We start from the raw sequence: 20,073 nt of genomic DNA on the forward strand, positions 1-20,073 counted from the left end.
GAATGAGTGTGTGTCCAAGTCTATCAGGTGCTGTCCTCAATGACTTTTAAATATATAATCAAACAGTCCAGCTAATAACTGAGAACTGGGCGGGTTAAAATGAGCCCCCCTGAATCGCACCTTGCAGTAGAGTGATTGGAATAACTGAGTCTCACCACGAGATGTCGCGGTGATCTCGATTCCTTCCCAGTCTGGACCAGGTAAACTGGATTTAAACCGAAAATTTTGGATGAATGGGACTGTTCAGTGAGCCCACACATACAGCTGCAGCATAAAATTATTAGAGTTCATTGTTTACAATGACTTTCACTAGATTAGGAGAAATACAGTTTATTGGCCGCACAGAATGTGTTTGTAGTTCCCTTAAAACATTTCGGAAAACATAGGTCTGCAGAAAATGACGATTATAAATTTATACCTGTTACATAAAGGGGATATTTGCTCAATTTCTAGCATGTATTAGTCAAAAGATAATCCTTTATTTATCGTACGGTTGTTGCATATAACTCACTATTGCAAGAGGGGACAATTAATTAATGAATCCAGTTTTACAATTGTGATATTAAATGGTAGTAAGGATATGATGAAATGCCATTACATATACATAACTGCTTTGCTGATGAATTACATCGATACGTTTAACAATTTTTGTGCACAAGCGCTCCCGATTCAGCGAGGTATAAACCAGCCGCGATCTGATGGAATGGCGGAGCGGAATTAGACGGGCTGAATGGCCTCCTGCTATTCCTGAGTTTCCAGTCCAAAACGGGACAACATCGGACTGGGAGGGAACGCGAAAGGAGTTTGGAATTTGCACCGGGAGCAGACCATTGAATTAGATGTGGGGAGAGTCTGGATGGCCCCAGTGAAGCGTTGCTGTCTCATATTGCTTCATTTGTTGGGATTGTTGTGTGAATAATCCGGAGACCGGAATACTGGAGCTTTCAGCACCTGTCACAGGGGGAGTCTTTCAGCTGCCAGTTGCTGTGTTCAAGCCCGAACACTCCAGCCTTTGGGAAGCGGCTCTCTCGCATTCCTGTTCCGACCAGTTCCTGTTCACGCCGCTGAATTGGAAGATGTGATTTTTTAAATATTTATATTCCTGCTCTGTCCGAAATCGCTCAGAGTCCGTGATCCTGCCGGTGTGTCACGCCAAACTTCTCTCCGTCCCCGGGGTTCCGGGCCCCGGGACTGCTGCATCCCGTTCGAAGAGCCCTTTTCTCAAGACGGGACCAGCCCGTGAAGTTGAAGTTGTGGGAGAATCGGAGGAATGGTGGCTGTGGAGGGATGGGTAGCGGCTAAAGCAGGAGCATATCACCCGCGCTGTGGCACCCCACTGAGCGCCCACCGGGAGCTGAGAGGCTGTAGGGGTAGCGGGCAGTCTGGTGCTCAGGCTGCAGACTGCAGGAGGAGAAGAGGACGCAGCCCCCATTCATTGTCAGTGGGAGCCGGAGGACAGTTCCAGGGTTAGGCAAAGCCAGGCAACCAGCTAACTTTACCGTGCCTGCCAACTCTCCAAGATTCAACCCCGGCTTTGCAGCCGCTCCAAGACTTTGTTTGATCCGGATAACAAGACTATTTACCGGCTAAAGGGGCTGGGTGCCCTCCCGGAACCTGAGGGAAGGGATTAGACAGACAGAGGGAGGGGGGGTGCAGAGCCGGACTGGCTGCTCCAGCCTGTCCCCGGCAGCTCAATGTCTGAACACACGGCGCCCCGATGCATCTGATAGCATGCCCCGGAATCCCAGCGAGGAGGGCGGCCTCTGGATGGAAAGCGCAGCGGGAGGAGGGGGCAGAGTGGAGTTTGTGGGGATGAGTGATGTGGAATCGGGGCTGAGCCCCGGGGCAGAGTCTGGCCACATCCGCGACGGAGTGCTCCTGATCAGCGGCTTGGACAGGGCTGGATACCGCGGGCCGGCTCAGCAGGGGAGCCGCCTCAGTCTGCTGGACAAACCGTTAGGGAGAGGCTACTGTCCCCGCAGGAACGTGCGTTACAGGAGACTGCAAAACCTCTTGTACAATGTCCTGGAGCGACCCAGAAACTGGGCTTTCACCTACCACGCCTTTGTGTAAGTGAGACTCTTTACAATTCACTGGACTGTACCTGTCTCTATCTCTCACTTCATTCACATTTCTTCTGTCTCACCAGTGGAACGGTGCGTTTCCAATCACCTGTTGACCAGATTTTGGTTTCTTTCGTGAGGACAAAGTGAGGTGGCGGGGAATGGGGGAGTTTGGGTGAACTGAAAAACAGAAAATGCTGGAAAAATTCAGCGGGTCTAACAGCATCTGTGGAGAGAAAGACAGAGTTGACATTTCGAGTACGTATGACTTCTTCAGAGCTAAAGAAAAGTAAAAATGTGATGACATTTATGCTGTTCAAAGGGGGGGTTGGAGAAATGAAATTGGGTAGAAGACCAATGATAGGTGGAGGCAAAGGCGAGATTGACAAAGATATGGTGGACAAAGGGATGTTAATGGTAGTGGCACTGACTAAAGGAGGTGCTGATGGTAGCATTAAGGTCAGAAAGCAGAATGTGATAATAGCAGGACAAGTACCACTACCATTAACACTCCTTTGTCCTCCTGTATAAATTTCATCACATTTTTCCTTCTCTTTAGCTCTGAAGAGTCATACGTACTCGAAATGTTAACTCTGTCTTTCTCTCCACAGATGCTGTTATACCTGCTGAGTTTTTCCAGCATTTTCTGTTTTTGTTTCAGATTTCCAGCATCCGCGGTATTTTGGCTTTTATCCAATTTTCTCTCGCTGGCCATTCATTCAGAGTTTGAAGGTTTGATCAGCCCACGTGTTTGTATCTTACATCAATTTGCTGTCTGCAAACCGACCTCAGATTGAGTTGGGCAGTATTCAGCTGTGGCTTAAACTCGGCGATTCCAAAGTGGATGCGGCAACCCTGAAATAAAAACAGAAGATGCTAGAAATACTCAGCAGGTCAGGCAACATCCGTGGAGAGAGTTAAATTTTCAGGATGAACCCTTTTTGAGGAAAGCCTGGAACGTTAACTCTGTTTCTCTCTCCACAGATGCTGCCAGACCCGCTGAATATTATTGTATGTATATTGATTTCAAATGCCTTGGTTCTTTTTTTTTAAGATTAAATCTGTTTATTGGGTTTATTAACGAGATCAAATCCATTGAATGCTTTTGTCCAGAGAGGTTGGTTTAACAGCGAGTGAGTGAATTCTTTCTCTGTTACTGTAGCTACCCCCTCCTGGGTTAATGAAATCGCAAGCGGGACACTCGGCTTATTCTGGGAGACATGAAAAAAATGTTTGTCCAAACCTGGGATTGTCCAATCAGATAACTTGTTGTATATAAAAAGCACCCTGTGTCAACTTCTAAATTGTCCTCTCCAGTGCTCCAACGTTCACTCAGTTCAAACTCTCCAGGCGCCAACTGCTCCCAGTGAAAACTTTTCCTGAAAGTGCTCTGTTGATCAGCTGCTCAGAGTAATCGATTCAATGAGGACTATTCAGAAAGCAGAGGAGCTGGCTCACTGTTAATTACAAGCAAGTCTATAAATCAACCATGTGTAACTGTAAGAAAGCACGGGGAAGCAGAAACGACAGTATTTGGTTAACATGGGGACTTCATTTTATTTTCATTTCGGCTGCTTAGCAATTATTTTTCTGGTTAGCTCAGCAGCAAAGTTATTGCCAAGCCTGATGTGGCTGCACATTAATACCAGGGAGCCATCGTTGACTCATGCACATGAAACCAGTATAAGCAAGTCACAGTTATCTCACTGACTGGTGATAACGTCCCAATGGGCAACTGGACTGACAATCCCTGAGTGTACTTGAGTAAAACTCAGCAAGGTGTAAGTTACATGTTTGAAACACAGCCGGTGATTTGAAGATTCAAGATTATATGGAGATTTTACGCAGTCATTTTTTAGTTTAAAGGACAGTGAACAGTGTAAGTGATAAAAAGAAAATGTCCAAGTGGGTGATATTCTTCCGGAAGGTATCATAGCCATAGAGTCATAGAGTTATACAGCACAGAAACAGGTCCTTCAGCCCACTGTGTCCATGCCGGCCATCAAGCACCTATCCTATTCCCATTTTCCAGCACTTAGCCTGCAGCCCTGTATGCTATGCCATTTCAAGTGCTCATCTAAATGCTTCTTAAATGTTGAGGGTTCCTGCCTCAGACAGTGTGTTCCTGATTACAACCACCCTCTGGGTGAAAACATTTTTCCTTAAATCCCCTCTAAGCCTCCTGCCCCTTACCTTAAATCTGTGTCCCCTGGTTAATGATAGCTCCTCTAAGGGGAAAAGTTTCCTCCTATCTACCCTATTTATGCCTCTCCATAATTTTGTATGCCTCTATCAGGTGCCCCCTTCAACCTTCTCTGCTCTAAGGAAAACAACCCTAGCCTATCCAGTCTCTCTTTATAGCTGAAATGCTCCTCTGCACCCTTTCCAGTGCAATCAGATCCTTCCTATATTGTGGCGACCAGAACTGCACACAATACTCCAGCTGTGGCCTAGCTAGTATTTTATACAGCTCCAACGTAACCTCCCTGCTCTTATATTTTATGCCTTGGCTAATCAAGGCAAGTATTCCATATGCCTTCTTAACCACCTTATTTACCTGTGCTGCTGCCTTTAGGGATCTATGGACATGTACACCAAGGTCCCTCTGATCTTCTGTGCTTTCTAGGGTCCTACCATTCATTGTGTATTCCCTTGCCATGTTAGTCCTCCCAAAATGCATCACCTCACACTTCTCAGGATTAAATTCCATTTGCCACCGCTCTGCCCATCTATATCATTTTGTAAGCTAAAGCTTTCCTCCTCGCTATTTATGACACCACCAATTTTTATGTCATCTGCGAACTTATTGATCATACCTCCTGTATTCATGTCTAAATTATTAATGTACACTACAAACAGCAAGGATCCCAGCATTGATCCCTGCAGTACATTCATCACTGGCTTCCAATTGCAAAAACAACCTTCGACCATCACCCTCTGTCTCTTGCCACTAAGCCAATTTTGAATCCAATTTGCCAAATTGCCCTGGATCCCATGGGCTCTTACCTTCTTGAGCATTCTGCCATGTGGGACCTTGTCAAAAGCCTTACTGAAGTCCATGTAGACTACATCAACACCACTACCTTCATCTACACAACTAGTCACCTCCTCGAAAAATTCAATCAAATTTGTTAGACATATAGGTGGGTCTGGGAGTGATGGTGTCTCTGTAAAGAGGTGGGGGGAGAATCTTGTCAACCTCTTTGGAGTGTTTCACCTATCATGGGTCCTCACCATCATTTAGCTCTCACCCATGGCTCCTAGTAGTTGCTTTCATCTGACAGCAGCCACACCCCAGTAAACCACGGGTGGGCAAACCCAGGTGAGGTTAGCTGTTGTGACTCCCCATTGGTGAGTTAGGATTTGCCTTTTCTTCCATGCGAAATCTTATTCAGCAGAATTGGCGGAAGAATTTAGCACAAACTCAACGGTCATAGGGTGACTAAACAAAGCGTTGTGGAGCACTGAGAGTGTGGCCAGGCACTCGAGATAAAAAGGTCATCCACTGAATCTGGAATCATCCCCAGTATCTTCACTTTGTCTTGCCACTGAACTCAGATGTAAGTGGACAAGAGAGTGAAGTGATGTAGTGCAACTCTCCCTCATTATAATCTATTTCACATGTAAGTTATGACATGGAACAAGAACACTGGATAGGAGGAGTGATGATAGGGATTGTTCAGGATAGTGAGTAAGAGTGTGGACAGGGATTGTTCGGGATAGTGAGTGGGAATGGGCACAAGGAATGTTTGGGATAGTGAGTAGGAATGAGGACAGGGATTGTTCGGGATAGTGAGTGGGAATGTCGACAGGGATTGTTCGGGAATGTGAGGGGGAACGGACACAGGGATTGTTCGGGATAGTGAGTGGAAATGAGGACAGGAATTGTTCAGGATAGTGAATGGGAATGGGCATAGGGAATGTTCGCGATAGTGGATAGAATTTTTAGCTCACCGTGCAGGCTCACGCAAGACCCGCTCAAGCATAAAATAGCGCATGATGATGTCAAGTTAGCGTCCCGACGTCATCCCACACTCGCGCAATATTTCGGTCAGCAGGCGCGCGCAAAAGTTGGAAGTGCGCCCGCTGACAATTGAGAGGACTTTCCGTGGTCTGTTCAACCTTACAGTTGGCAGATGGGCAAATCTGACAAGCGGACTTTGCATTTTTGATGAAACCTCATCCAAGGGTGAAATGAGGTTTCCATTATTTAAAAAAAATAGAAATGTATGGACAAAAATTTCATCAGGTCTATGTTCAGGTGATTGATTTGGATGTGTGGAGATTTTTTTTCCAGGTTTCAAAACCTTTATTTATTGCTTTAAAATCCTTTAGCCCCTTGAGGCAGCTCTCTGCCTTCAGGGAGCTTTCATTCCGCGCTCCTCTGCACCCATGCTTATGTCAGCGCCCACCCTCCTCCTGCCCCCACACTGGCAGTGCTGAGCATTTCAGCGCATGATTCAAGCTGGCTGGCCGTTAATTAGTCAGCCGGCATGAAATCGCATTGGGCCGTCCATTTCTTGGCCACTCCCGAACCCACCAATTGCGCCCACACACTGACTTAAATATACTGCCCAATGAGTGGGAATGGGCACAGGGATTATTTGGGATAGTGAGTGGGAGTGAGGACAGTGATTGTTTGGGATAGTGAGTGGGAGTGAGGACAGGGATTGTTCAGGATAGTGAGTGGGAATGGGCACAGGGATTGTTCAGGATAACGAATGGGAATGGGCACAGGGAATTTTCGGGATAATGAGTGGGAATGGGCACAAGGATTGGTTGGGATAGTGAGTCGGAATGGGCACAGTGATTATTCAGGATGGCGAATGGCTCATTTAGGTAAAATGTTGCCTTCACAATCCTCTGGGGTAGAAAGTTCCAAAGATTCACAACCCTTTGAATGAAGAAATTACTCATCTCAGTCTTAAATTATCAGCCCATTATCCTGAGACTCTGCCACCTCGTAGTAGCTTCCCCATCCAGGGGAAACAACCTCTCATTGTCTACCCTGTCAAATCCCTTCAGAACTTTTATATATTTCAATGAGATCACCTTTCATTCTTCTAAACCCCAGAGAATATTGACCCAATTTACTCAACCTGTCATCATAAAGCAACCATCTCCTCCCAGGACCAATCTAGTGCACCTTTACTGCTCTCCCTCCAGTGCAAGCATATTCTTCCTTAGATATGGATACCAAAATTGCACACAATCTTCCAGGTGTGTTCTCACCAACTCGCTGTATGATTGTAGCAATGCGTCCTTGTTCTTGTACTCCGGACCCTTCACAATAAAAGTCAACATGCCATTTGCCTTCCTAATTGCTTGCTCTACCTACATGCTAACTTTGTGTTCCAAGTCTTCCTGAATATCAACATTTACAAGTTTGCCTAGACTGACCTGCAAGTCCCTTATCTCCCTTCACCACAATCACTTCTGTCTGTCTTTAATTCTTTTCCTTAACGTTTCTGGCTTATATCTCCTCATCTTTAAAGGCCTCAAAACTGCACTCTTCAATCATCAACCCTTTCACCTCCAACCCTGATCCCCGCCTCATTGAGAGATGTATTGTAATGCTTAAATTTACTACACAATTCTTTCTGATTGTTTCTCTGTACAAAAGTACAGAAACCAAATTGGTACTTTCGCCTGAGGAAACTAACAATTTAAAATGTAATATCTGTCTACTTAAGTCCTCACGAGTAGGTGATGCATTTTGATCTGGATCATTGTAAAATGGGTCGTGTGGGAGCAAGGAATCAAGCTAAGTTATATGTAATGTGTGTTGGCTGAAGATCAGAAAAGAGATTGAGAGCTTATATGGTGAAATCTTAAATGCAGGGCTAGTTACAGAGACAAGAACTACTAAAATAGTTGGCTTCTTTAACATGGAGACAGGGTACATTGTATTGCTGTTCAATACACTGATTAGCCTTACTTCAAGTAATGTTTGCATCTAATTGCCTCTGTGAAAGTTCAGAGGGAGCAGTTCGGGTGAATCCAGGTATCAGAAATTAAAGTTCACAATGATTGTCTCAGGGTGACTGAATTGATGTTTTTAAGATTTGAAAGGAATCCTCAAAATTGATCAAGGCAAATTGTTCACGAATGGTGACAGGTTCAAATCTCAGGGCACTCTCAAATATCTATAAATTAGAAGGGAAGACAAAAGGAGGGGAACTTTTGGACCAAACGGTAAAGAATTATGGAGTAAGTTTAGCTAAGCATGTTCAAACAGCCTGTTTAAGAACCTCATGAAAAAAACGTTCACTTGGAGGGGACACAGTGCTGATTCACCAGAATGATACCAGGGCTACAGGGGTTAAATTAGGAGGACCAGTTGTATAAACTAGACTTGTCTTCCCTTGAGTATAGAAAATTAAGGGGTGACTTAATTGGGGTGTTTAGGAAGATTAAAGCAATTGATGGGGTTAATAAAGAAACTATTTCCTCTGGTGGGAGAGGCCAGAACAAGGGACAGATTCTTACATTTCAAACTAGGCCATCCAGGAATAAATTGAGGAAAAACTTATTCACGTAGAGTGTTGTGGGAATCCGGAACTCACAGCCTCAAAAATGCTGTTGGGGATGGAAAGCATCGGAAAATTTCAAAATTGAGACTGATAGATTTTTGTTAGTTAGGGTTCTTAATGGATGTGGAACCAAGACGGGTAAATGGAGTGAAGATACAGATCAACCACAGTTAAATTGAATAGTGCAACAGGCTTGAAGGATTGAATAGCTTCTGCTGCTTCCTCTATGTATAAATGAGGTCCAGGGGCAATAGATACATTTCTGGAAAAAAAGAGAAAAAGAAGGGATATTGTGGGTTTGATCTGTGGGGTTAAGTTGAGCATGTTCAGTGATTTTCCTGATTAAAGCGCATTCTGTTATGAAGTAAGGCAGATCAGCACAGCTGCATAGAGAATACGTAGGAAAATGTCCTGGAGTAATAAAAGGATTATTTTGTCCACACTGGTTTACGACCGTACGATACTCAGATTTAATTCTAATCTGTTCATCAGACTTACCATGACAAACGTGTTCAATACACTTGCAAATAGTAAACTTCAACGGGTGTTATATAGATTAAATATTAAAGTGTTGGTGGGAGTGTCAGTGTCTGTAGGGAGGCCGTGGTAGTGTCAGTATCTGTAGGGAGTCCGTGGGATTGTCAGTGTCTGTAAGGAGTCTGTGAGAGTGTCAGTATCTGTAGGGGGTCTGTGGGAGTGTCAGTGTCTGTAGGGAGTCTGGGGGAGTGTCAGTGTCTGTAGGGAGGCCGTGGGAGTGTCAGTGTCTGTAGGGAGGCCGTGGGAGTGTCAGTGTCTGTAGGGAGGCCATGGGAGTGTCAGTGTCTGTAGGGAGTCCGTGGGAATGTCAGTGTCTGTAGGGAGTCTGTGAGAGTGTCAGTGTCTGTAGGGGGTCTGTGGGAGTGTCAGTGTCTGTAGGGGGTCTGTGGGAGTGTCAGTGTCTGTAGGGAGTCTGTGGGAGTGTCAGTGTCTGTAGGGGATCTGTGGGAGTGTCAGTGTCTGTAGGGGATCTGTGGGAGTGTCAGTGTCTGTAGGGGGTCTGTGGGAGTGTCAGTGTCTGTAGAGGGTCTGTGGGGGTGTCAGTCCCTGTAGGGAGTCTGTGGGAGTGTCAGTGTCTGTAGGGGGTCTGTGGGAGTGTCAGCGTCTGTAGGGGGTCTCTGGGAGTGCCAGTGTCTGTAGGGGATCTGTGGGAGTGCCAGTGTCTGTAGGGGGTCTGTGGGGCTGTCTGTGTCTGTAGGGGTTCTGTGGGGCTGTCAGTGTCTGTAGGGGGTCTGTGGGAGTGCCAGTGTCTGTAGGGGATCTGTGGGAGTGCCAGTGTCTGTAGGGGGTCTGTGGGAGTGCCAGTGTCTGTAGGGGGTCTGTGGGGCTGTCAGAGTCTGTAGGGAGTCTGTGGGAGTGCCAGTGTCTGTAGGAGGTCTGTGGGAGTGTCAGTGTCTGTAGGGAGTCTGTGGGAGTGTCAGTGTCTGTAGGGAGTCTGTGGGAGTGTCAGTGTCTGTAGAGGGTCTGTGGGAGCGTCAGTGTCTGTAGGGAGTCTGTGGGAGTGTCAGTGTCTGTAGGGGGTCTGTGAGAGTGTCAGTGTCTGTAGGGGGGGTCTGTGGGAGTGTCAGTGTCTCTAGGGAGTCTGTGGGAGTGTCAGTGTCTCTAGGGGGTCTGTGGGAGTGTCAGTGTCTGTAGGGGGTCTGTGGGAGTGTCAGTGTCTGTAGGGAGTCTGTGGGAGTGTCTGTCTGTAGGGGGTCTGTGGGAGTGTCAGTGTCTGTCGGGAGTCTGTGGGAGTGTCAGTGTTTATCGAGAGGGTCTGCAGTGCTATGACCTGGTGAGAAGGAATGTACTGGCTTTCCTCTATTCACCCTACTTGGATGGTATTAACAAAGGTTTAAGTTTCTTTATCCTGAGGATATGCCTTTTCCAAATCAGAATGTATTTTACTGTTTAAGTTGTGAGCAATAAGGAGCTAATCAAACAAGACTTTCTTGAAATAAAGAAAGAGCAAATTAATTAGCCACTCAACCCAAGGTAAAAAAGTAAGAAAAATGCAACATCACACACACAGCTATCAGAAATAAGGGAAGTTGGAGTCCAAAGGAAAAAAGAAATATACAGTTAAGTGTCGTTTGATTCTCCTTGAGCTGGCCAGCGTCCGATTGTGGGGGTACCCCAAAGATGTGCTGGGGAATCCCTTTTGGAAGTTCAAAGGTAAGGTTTACACGCAGTTGTCGAGAAGTGCAATTTTCCCCTGGCCCTGTCCGAGGAGCCATCTGAAAATACCATTTAAATCACAAACTTTGAATGGTTCCAACTGGGTTTCTTCAAATTAGTTCATGGGGTATGGGCATTGTTGGCTACGCCAGCACTTATTGCCCATCCCTGGTTGCCCTTGAGAAGGTGGTGGTGAGCTGCCTTCTTGAACCGCTGCAGTCCCTGTGTTGTGGTTACACTCACAGTGATGTTAGGGAGGGAGTTCCAGGATTTTGACCCAGCGACAGTGAAGGAATGGTGATATATTTCCAAGTCAGGATGGTGAGTGACTTGGAGGTAACCTCCAGGTGGTGGTGTTCCCATCTATCTGCTGCCCTTCACCTTTAAGATGATAACAATCATAGGTTTGGAAGGTTCTGTCTAAGGATCCTTGGTGAGTTCCTGCAGTGCATCTTGTAGATGGTACACACTGCTGCCACTATGCTTCGGCAGTGGAGGGAGTGAATGTTTGTGGATGGGGTGCCAATCAAATGGGCTGCTTTGTCCTGGATGGTTTAAAGCTTCTTGAGTGTTGTGGGAGCTGCACTCATCCAGGCAAGTGGAGAGTATTCCATCACGTTCCTGACTTGTGCCTTGTAGATGGTGGACAGGCTTTGAGGAGTCAGGAGGTGAGTTACTCATTGCAGGTTTCCTAGCCTCTGACCTGCTGTTGTAGTCACACTGTTTGTTTATATGGCTAGTCTAGGTGAGTTTCTGGTCAATGGCAATTGACCAGAAACCAGTATGTTGATAGTGGGAGATTCAGTGATGGTAATTCCATTGAATGTCAAGGGATGATGATTAGATTCTCTCTTGTTGGAGATGGACATTGCCTGGCACTTGTGTGTTGTGAATGTCACTTGCCACTTGTTAGCCTGAGCCTGGATATGGTCCAGGTCTTGCTGCATTTGGACATGGACTGCTTCAGTATCTGAGGAGTCATGAACGGTGCTGAACATTGTGCAATCATCAGCGAACGTCCCCTCTTCTAACCTTATGATCCAAGGAAGGTCATTGATAAAGCAGCTGATGATGGTTAGGCCTAGGACAATACCCTGAGGAACTCCTGGAGTTGAGATGACAAATCTCCAACAACCACAATCATCTTCCTTTGTGCTAGGTATGACTCCAACCAGCAGAGCGTTTTCCCCCGGATTCACAGTGACTCCAGTTTTGCTAGGGCTCCTTGATGCCACACTTAGTCAAATACTGCCTTCATGTCAAGGGCAGTCACTCTCACCTCACCTTGGGAGTTCAGCTCTTTTGTCCATGTTTGAACTAAGGCTGTAATGAGGTTAGGAGCTGAGTGACCCTGGCGGAACCCAAAGCTGAGCGTCAGTGAGCAGGTTATTGCTAAGCAAGTGCCACTTGATAGCACCGTTGATGACCCCTTCCATCACTTTACTGATGATCGAGAGTAGACTAATGGGGCAGTAATTGGCCGGGCCGGATTTATCCTGCTTTTTGTGTACAGGACAAGCCCGGGCAATTTTCCACATTGGCGGGTGAATGCCTGTGTTGTAGCTGTACTGGAACAGTTTGGCTCTGGGCGTGGCAAGTTCTGGAATATAAGTCTATTGCCAAAATACTGTCAGGGCCCATAGCCTTTGCAGTATCCAGTGCCTTCAGCCGTTACTTGATATCTCGTGGAGTGGATCAAATTGGCTGAAGACTGGCATCTGTGATAGTGGAGACCTCTAGATGAGTCTGAGATGGATCATCCCTTTGGCACTTCTGGCTGAATATTGTTGCAATTCCATCCTCCTTATCTTTTGCACTGATGTGCTGGGCTCCTCTATCATTGTGAATGGGGATATTTGTAAAGCCTCCTCCTCCAGTGAGTTGTTTAATTGTCTACATCCATTCATGACTGGATGTGGCAGGACTGCAGAGCTTAGATCTGATCCATCAGTTGTGGAATTGCTTAGCTCTGGTTATCTACTTGCTGCTTATGCTGTTTGGCACACAAGTACTCCTGTGTTATAGCTTCAGCAGCTTGATATCTCATTTGTAGATATCAGTGGTGCTGCTCCTAACATGCCCTCCTGCACTCTTCATTGAACCAGGGTTGATCCCTGGCTTGATGGTAAATGTCAAGGGGGGGATATACTGGGCCATGAGATTACAGATTGTGCTTGAGTGACAATTCTGCTGCTGCTGATGGCCCAAAGCGCCTCATGGATGCCCAATCTTGAGTTGCCAGATCTGTTCAAAATCTATTCCATTTAGCATGGTTGTGCCACACAGCATGATGGAGGGTATCCTCAATGTGAAGGCGGGACCTCATCTTTACAAGGATTGTGCGGTGGTTGTTCCTACTGATACTGTCATGGACAGATGCACCTGCGGCAGGCTGGTTAGTGAGGATGAAGTCAAGTATATTTTTTCCTCTTGTTGGTTCTCTCACCACCTGCCACAGACCCAGTCTAGCAGCTATGTCCTTTAAGACTCAGCCAGCTTAATCTGGAGTGGTGCTACTGAACCACTATTGGTGATGGGCATTGAAGCCCCCCACCCAGAGTACGTTCTGCACCCTTGCCACCCTCAGTGCTTCTTCCAAGCGGTGTTCAACATGGAGGAGCACTGATTCTTCAGCTGAGGGGATTGGGGGGTGGCAGAGCTACATGGTAATCAGCAGGAGGTTTCCTTGGCCATGTTTGACCTGCTACTTCATGGGGTCGGAGCCGATGTTGAGGACTCTCTCCCAACTGTATACCACTGTGTCGCCACCTCTGCCGGTGGGACAGAAACATACCCAGGGATGGTGATGGTGGCGTCTGGGACATGATCTATAAGGTATGATTCCGTGAGGACGACTATGTCAGGCTGTTGCTTGACTAATCTGTGAGACAGCTCTCCCAATTTCGGCACTAGCCCCCAGATGTTGGTGAGGAGGACTTTGCAGGGTCGACAGGGCTGAGATTGCCATTGTCTCTCCTGGTATCATCTGTCCGATTTCATATTGACTTGTTTTTAGCAGGCTGAGACAACTGATTGGTTTGTTAGGCCATTTCAGAGCAAATGTAAGAGTCAACACATTGTTGTGGGTTTGGAGTCACATGTAGGATAGACCAGGTGAGGACGGAGATAAACTTCCCTAAAGGGCAGTAGAAAACCAGATGATCAATCAACAATGGTTTCATGGTCATCATTAGACTTTTAACTCCAGATTTTTCACTGAATTCTAATTCCACCATCAGTTGTGGTGGGATTCAAACCCTGACAGAGTATTACCATGGTTCACTAGTCTAGTGACATATCACTACACCACTACCTCCCCTGACCCTCCCACGGGTTACGCCAATAGTTATCCAGAAAAAGTTAGAAGATTTAAAACCTCTTCTAACTTTTGGGTAACTATTGTATACATGCAGACCAACCCTCACTGACTCCCCCTAACCCCCCAGCAGGAATCTCCCAACCCCCGACTACATCCCCCACAAGATTGCCCCACCCCATGACACCCCAGGGGTCTACCCAACCACCTGACAACCCCATCCATGGACTAAACCACCCCCACCCCCAGCCCCCGATGCCCCAGGATTCTCCCACTATTCCCCCACCCACTGGACTCCCCCACCCACACGGGACGCCCTACCGACCAGCAGACCCAACATTCTCCCCCCAACTCCCTGCAGACCTAAGGCCTGACCACCACACCCCCCAAGGCCCGACACTCCTCCGACACCCACACCCAACCCCCCCACTGAGACCCAATAGCTCACCCCCGATCTCCGACACCCCCCAAACCTCCGACCCACCGACCTTCGATCCCCAACCACCCCGAGAACTCCAATCCCCACCCTCTGAACCTCCATTCCCCCACTGCCCCCTAGACCTCTAATCCCACCCACCCTGGACCTGTGATCCCACCTCCTCCCTGGATCTCCAATTCCCCACCCTCCAGACCTTGTGACAATAGCGAGTCTGTGGGACCGTGAGAGTCTGTGGGAGTGTCAGGGTCTGTCAGGAGTGTGGGAGTGTCAGTGTCTGTAGGGAGTCTGTGGAAGTGTCGGTGTTTATAGGGAGTCTGTGGGAGTGTCAGTGTTTATAGCGAGTGTCAGTGTTTATAGGGAGTCTGTGGGAGTGTTAATATTTGTAGGGAGCCTGTGGCAGTGTTAGTGTTTGTAGGGAGTCTGTGGCAGTGTTAGTGTTTGTAGGGAGTCTGTGAGAGTGTCAGTGTTTATAGCAAGTGTCAGTGTTTATAGGGAGCCTGTGGGAGTGTCAGTGTTTATAGCGAGTGTCAGTGTTTATAGGGAGTCCGTGGGAGTATCAGTGTTTGTAGGGAGCCTATGGGAGTTGTTTGTAGTGAGTCTGTGGGAGTGTCAGTGTTTATAGGGAGTCTGGGAGTGTCAGTGTGTGTATGGAGTCTGTGGGAGTGTCAGTGCCTGTAGGAAGCCTGTGGGAGTGCAGTGTTTGTAGGGAGTGTGAGAGTGTTTGCAGAGAGTGTGAAAGTGTCATTGTTTATTGGGAGTCTTTGGGAGTGTCAGTGTTTGTAGGGAGCCTGGGTCTGTCAGTATTTAGAGAGAGTGTGGGAGTGTCAGTGTTTTTAGGGATAAAAACAAAAAACTGCGGATGCTGGAAATCCAAAACAGAATTACCTGGAAAAACTCAGCAGGTCTGGCAGCATCGGCGGAGAAGAAAAGAGTTGACATTTCGAGTCCTCATGACCTCATGGCTTCTGTTGAAGGGTCATGAGGACTTGAAACGTCAATTCTTTTCTTCTCCGCCGATGCTGCCAGACCTGCTGAGTTTTTCCAGGTAATTCTGTTTGTGTTTTTAGGGAGTCTGTGGGAGTGTCGGTGTTTATAGGGAGTCTGTGGGAGTGTCAGTGCCTCTAGGGGGCCTGTGGGACTGCAGTGTTTGTAGGGAGTGAGAGAGTGGCAGTGTTTGCAGAGAGTGTGAAAGTGTCATTGTTTATTGGGAGTTTGTGGGAGTGTCAGTGTTTGTAGGGAGCCTGGGAGTGTCAGTGTTTAGAGAGAGTGTGGGAGGGTCAGTGTGTGTAGGGAGTCTGTGGGAGTGTCAGACTTAGGTACACAGTCTGCCTTGGATTGTCTTACTCTTTAAAAGGTTAAAAGTTAATTTATTTTCAACCTGTATTGTCTAATTATAATGTAGTTCCGTGTATGTTTTTAAAAATTAGTTATCATTTTAATCCTTCACAAAACAACTTGCAAGATATTGAGCTGAATCTCCCATGGGTGGAGGTCTAGTCGTGTGGTCGCTGGGGCAGGGTGTCAAGGGATGGGGTTAGTCAGGTGGTGTGGATGGTAGCCCGGTGTTGGAGTTGTAGTCAGGGTGTTGTGGGAAGTTGGTGGGTGGGAGATAGGTCAGGGGTGGCCACAGGATGGGGTTAGGAAGGTGGGGGCTGGATAGGGGTGGAAGCGTGGTGAGGGTGTTGTAGTTGAGAGTTGGGGGCTGTAGTCAGGGGCAGATCAGTGGGACATATAGTTAGAGGGTCCAGGGGAATACTGGGGGTGTCAGCAATATTGTTACCCAGGCACTGGAACTGGTTTTAATGCTTCTAACCTTTCCTAGGTAACTATTCTGCTAAATAAATCGGAACCATCCGAAGTCACCGACTTGAAATCGGAGTTCTGGAGGGTTCCAGACACAGGGTGATTGCCCAATAGAAGTTGAAACTTCCAAGGCAATTCCTGTGCTGTCCTTGGGGAGTTCTGAGGGATCCTCTACCCATATTGTCCTGGGTACCTCCAGGGTATGATCTGCTGGAAACCGGAAAATCTGGGCAATTATTTTAAAAGAAAAGAGATGATCTTGGTATCATTCACAGGAAGGTTACTACAATACCTGAAAGAAGAGTTTATTATTGGGTGACCAGTCCTTCAAGCTTGGTAAGAGATGGTACATCACAGCAAACTGAATCATGATGGATGGGTGAATAGGATATTGAAAGCCCTGTGTGAGCAAGGACATGCTTGAATTATGATGACTCACTCTGGTTCTGTTTATAAACAAGACATCAAATGAATGTGAAGAAGTAGAGCAAGTGTGTTCCTGCAAAAACCTATTAGCTACTAAATGGGTCTTGACAGACCAGTATCTTCAGGAAGTTTCTGACCAGATTTTGATACTATAACTCTGTTCACATGCATTGACAAATACCTTCATTATTTAGTGGTATTGTAGATACGTACAGAGTAGGAAGATTTGGGTTCAGGTCCCAGTACCTACTGAATAGCTGTTAGGGGTGCTATCTGGGTCTATGTGCCAGAGGGTGAGGAGGGTGTGTAAATCATCATGTCCGACTTACCCCACATGGATTTCAACTGAAATTCCACCCCTCATGTTTCGACCCCACCCAGGATTACAGGTATCTCCGGGACATAAAACGTTTCTCGGACTGCTGTTCCCGTCACATTCTGAAATCCACTCTCAGTGCCATGCGCCGCCATATGAACACACTTGACCTCTCCCTCCAGCAGCACCGCCGTACCCTTTTTCAAAGCTGCGCGTGCCCCCAGTTTCATTTTATCCTTCGGCTCATCCGACGCCTCAACAAGAAACTTTTTCTCTTTCTCTCAAGTGCTAAGGAACGCAAGCTCCAACAACTCATCGACACCAACACCCATCTAGGACCCCCCACCCCTGCCTGTTCCTCCGTCCCCACCCTTTCTTCCAATCCCAACCCCAGCCGTGTATTCACTATACCCCCTGACCTTCCCCTCTCCGATGCTGAACGTTCAGTGCTCAGCAAAGGACTTAGTTTCATACCCTTACGCCCTCACCTCAATGAATTTCGGGCTCGGCATGATACTGAACTCTTCTTCCGCCGTCTTCGTCTCCGGGCTCACTTCTTTGGGCAGGAGTCCTCTCCCAGTTCAACGGATCCTTTTACCCATCTTCAATATTCTCCCTCCACCTGGACCCCTCCCTCTGGATTCTTACCTTCTCTCGATCTTTTCATTGAGAACTGTCGGCGCGACATTAGTCGTCTCAATTTCTCTGCTCCTCTCACCCATTCTAACCTGTCTCTCTCTGAACTTACTGCACTCCATTCTCTCAGGTCCAACCCTGACATTGTCATCAAACCCGCTGACAAGGGTGGTGCTGTTGTTGTCTGGCGCACTGACCTCTACCACGCGGAGGCTGAGCGTCAACTCGCAGACACTTCCTCCTACCTCTCCCTGGACCATGACCCCACCACTGAACATCAAGCCATTGTTTCCAGGACTGTCACTGACCTCATCTCCTCTGGGGATCTCCCTCCCACAGCTTCCAACCTGATAGTTGCCCAACCTCGGACGGCCCGCTTCTATCTCCTACCCAAAATCCACAAACAGAACTGCCCCGGTAGACCGATCGTCTCAGCTTGCTCCTGCCCCACAGAACTCATTTCTCGTTATCTTGACTCCCTTCTCTCTCCCCTTGTCCAGTCCCTTCCCACCTACATCCGTGATTCCTCTGACACCTTACGTCACATCAACAATTTCCAGTTCCCTGGCCCCTACCGCTTCCTCTTCACCATGGACGTCCAATCCCTCTACACCTCCATCCCCCACCAGGATGGTCTGAGGGCCCTTAGCTTCTTCCTCGAACAGAGGCCCGAACAATCCCCATCCACCACTACTCTCCTCCGTCTGGCTGAACTTGTTCTCACGCTGAACAATTTCTCCTTCAACTCCTCTCACTTCCTCCAAATAAAAGGTGTGGCTATGGGTACCCGCATGGGCCCCAGCTATGCCTGTCTCTTTATGGGGTATGTGGAACATTCCTTGTTGCAGTCCTACTCCGGCCCCCTTCCACAACTCTTTCTCCGGTACATCGATGATTATTTCGGTGCTGCTTCATGCTCTCGTCAGGACTTGGAAAAATTTATTAATTTTGCTTCCAATCTCCACCCCTCCATCATTTTCACGTGGTCCATCTCTGACACTTCCCTTCCCTTCCTTGACCTCTCTGTCTCAATCTCTGGTGATAGACTGTCCACCAATATCCATTACAAACCCACCGACACCCACAGCTATCTCGACTACAGCTCCTCACACCCCACTTCCTGTAAGGACTCCATCCCATTCTCTCAGTTCCTTCGCCTCCGTCGCATCTGTTCCGATGATGCTACATTCAAAAACAGTTCCTCTGACATGTCCTCCTTCTTCCTTAACCGAGGTTTTCCACCCACGGTCGTTGACAGGGCCCTCAACCGTGTCCGGCCCATCTCCCGCGCATCCGCCCTCACTCCTTCTCCTCCCTCCCAGAAACATGATAGGGTCCCCCTTGTCCTCACTTATCACCCCACCAGCCTCCGCATTCAAAGGATCATCCTCCGCCATTTCCGCCAACTCCAGCATGATGCCACTACCAAACACATCTTCCCTTCACCCCCCTTATCGGCATTCCGTAGGGATCGCTCCCTCCGGGACACCCTGGTCCACTCCTCCATCACCCCCTACTCCTCAACCCCCTCCTATGGCACAACCCCTTGCCCACGCAAAAGATGCAACACCTGCCCCTTCACTTCCTCTCTCCTCACCGTCCAAGGACCCAAACACTCCTTTCAAGTGAAGCAGCATTTCACTTGCATTTCCGCCAACTTAGTCTACTGCATTCGTTGCTCCCAATGTGGTCTCCTCTACATTGGAGAGACCAAACGTAAACTGGGCGACCGCTTTGCAGAACACCTGCGGTCTGTCCGCAAGAATGACCCAAACCTCCCTGTCGCTTGCCATTTTAACACTCCACCCTGCTCTCTTGCCCACATGTCTGTCCTTGGCTTGCTGCATTGTTCCAGTGAAGCCCAACGCAAACTGGAGGAACAACACCTCATCTTCCGACTAGGGACTTTACAGCCTTCCGGACTGAATATCGAATTCAACAACTTTAGGTCGTGAGTCCCCTCCCCCATCCCCACCCCCTTTCTGTTTCCCCCTTCTTTTTTTTTTTTTTTTTTTTTTTTTTTTTTTTCCCAATAAATTATAAAGATTTTCCTTTTCCCACCTATTTCCATTATATAAAATAAAAAAAAAAAAAAACCCACTAGAGCTATACCTTGAGTGCCCTACCATCCATTCTTAATTAGCACATTCGTTTAGATAATATCACCAACTTTAACTTTAACACCTATGTGTTCTATTGTAGTATTGTTGTTGACATCTTTTGATGATCTGCTTCTATCACTGCTTGTTTGTCGCTACAACCACACCAACCCCCTCCACCTCTCTGTCTCTCTATCTCTCCGCCCCCCACACACACACCTTAAACCAGCTTATATTTCAGCTCTTTCC

The 20,073-nt window shown here is 47.5% G+C and overlaps 1 protein-coding gene across 1 annotated transcript in view; it reads left to right on the forward strand.

Annotated features, from left to right (window-relative positions):
* Positions 1-694: 694 nt before the first annotated feature.
* The window catches only part of LOC121277734 (potassium voltage-gated channel subfamily KQT member 5-like), a 351,643-nt gene continuing 332,264 nt past the window's right edge, over positions 695-20,073 (forward strand). The window contains 1 exon segment of the mRNA XM_041187370.1: positions 695-2,069. Coding sequence (XP_041043304.1) covers positions 1,732-2,069 — 338 coding nt within the window. The 5' untranslated portion in view covers positions 695-1,731.

This window comes from Carcharodon carcharias, chromosome 5, assembly GCF_017639515.1.
Source record: "Carcharodon carcharias isolate sCarCar2 chromosome 5, sCarCar2.pri, whole genome shotgun sequence".
NCBI lineage: Eukaryota > Metazoa > Chordata > Chondrichthyes > Lamniformes > Lamnidae > Carcharodon > Carcharodon carcharias.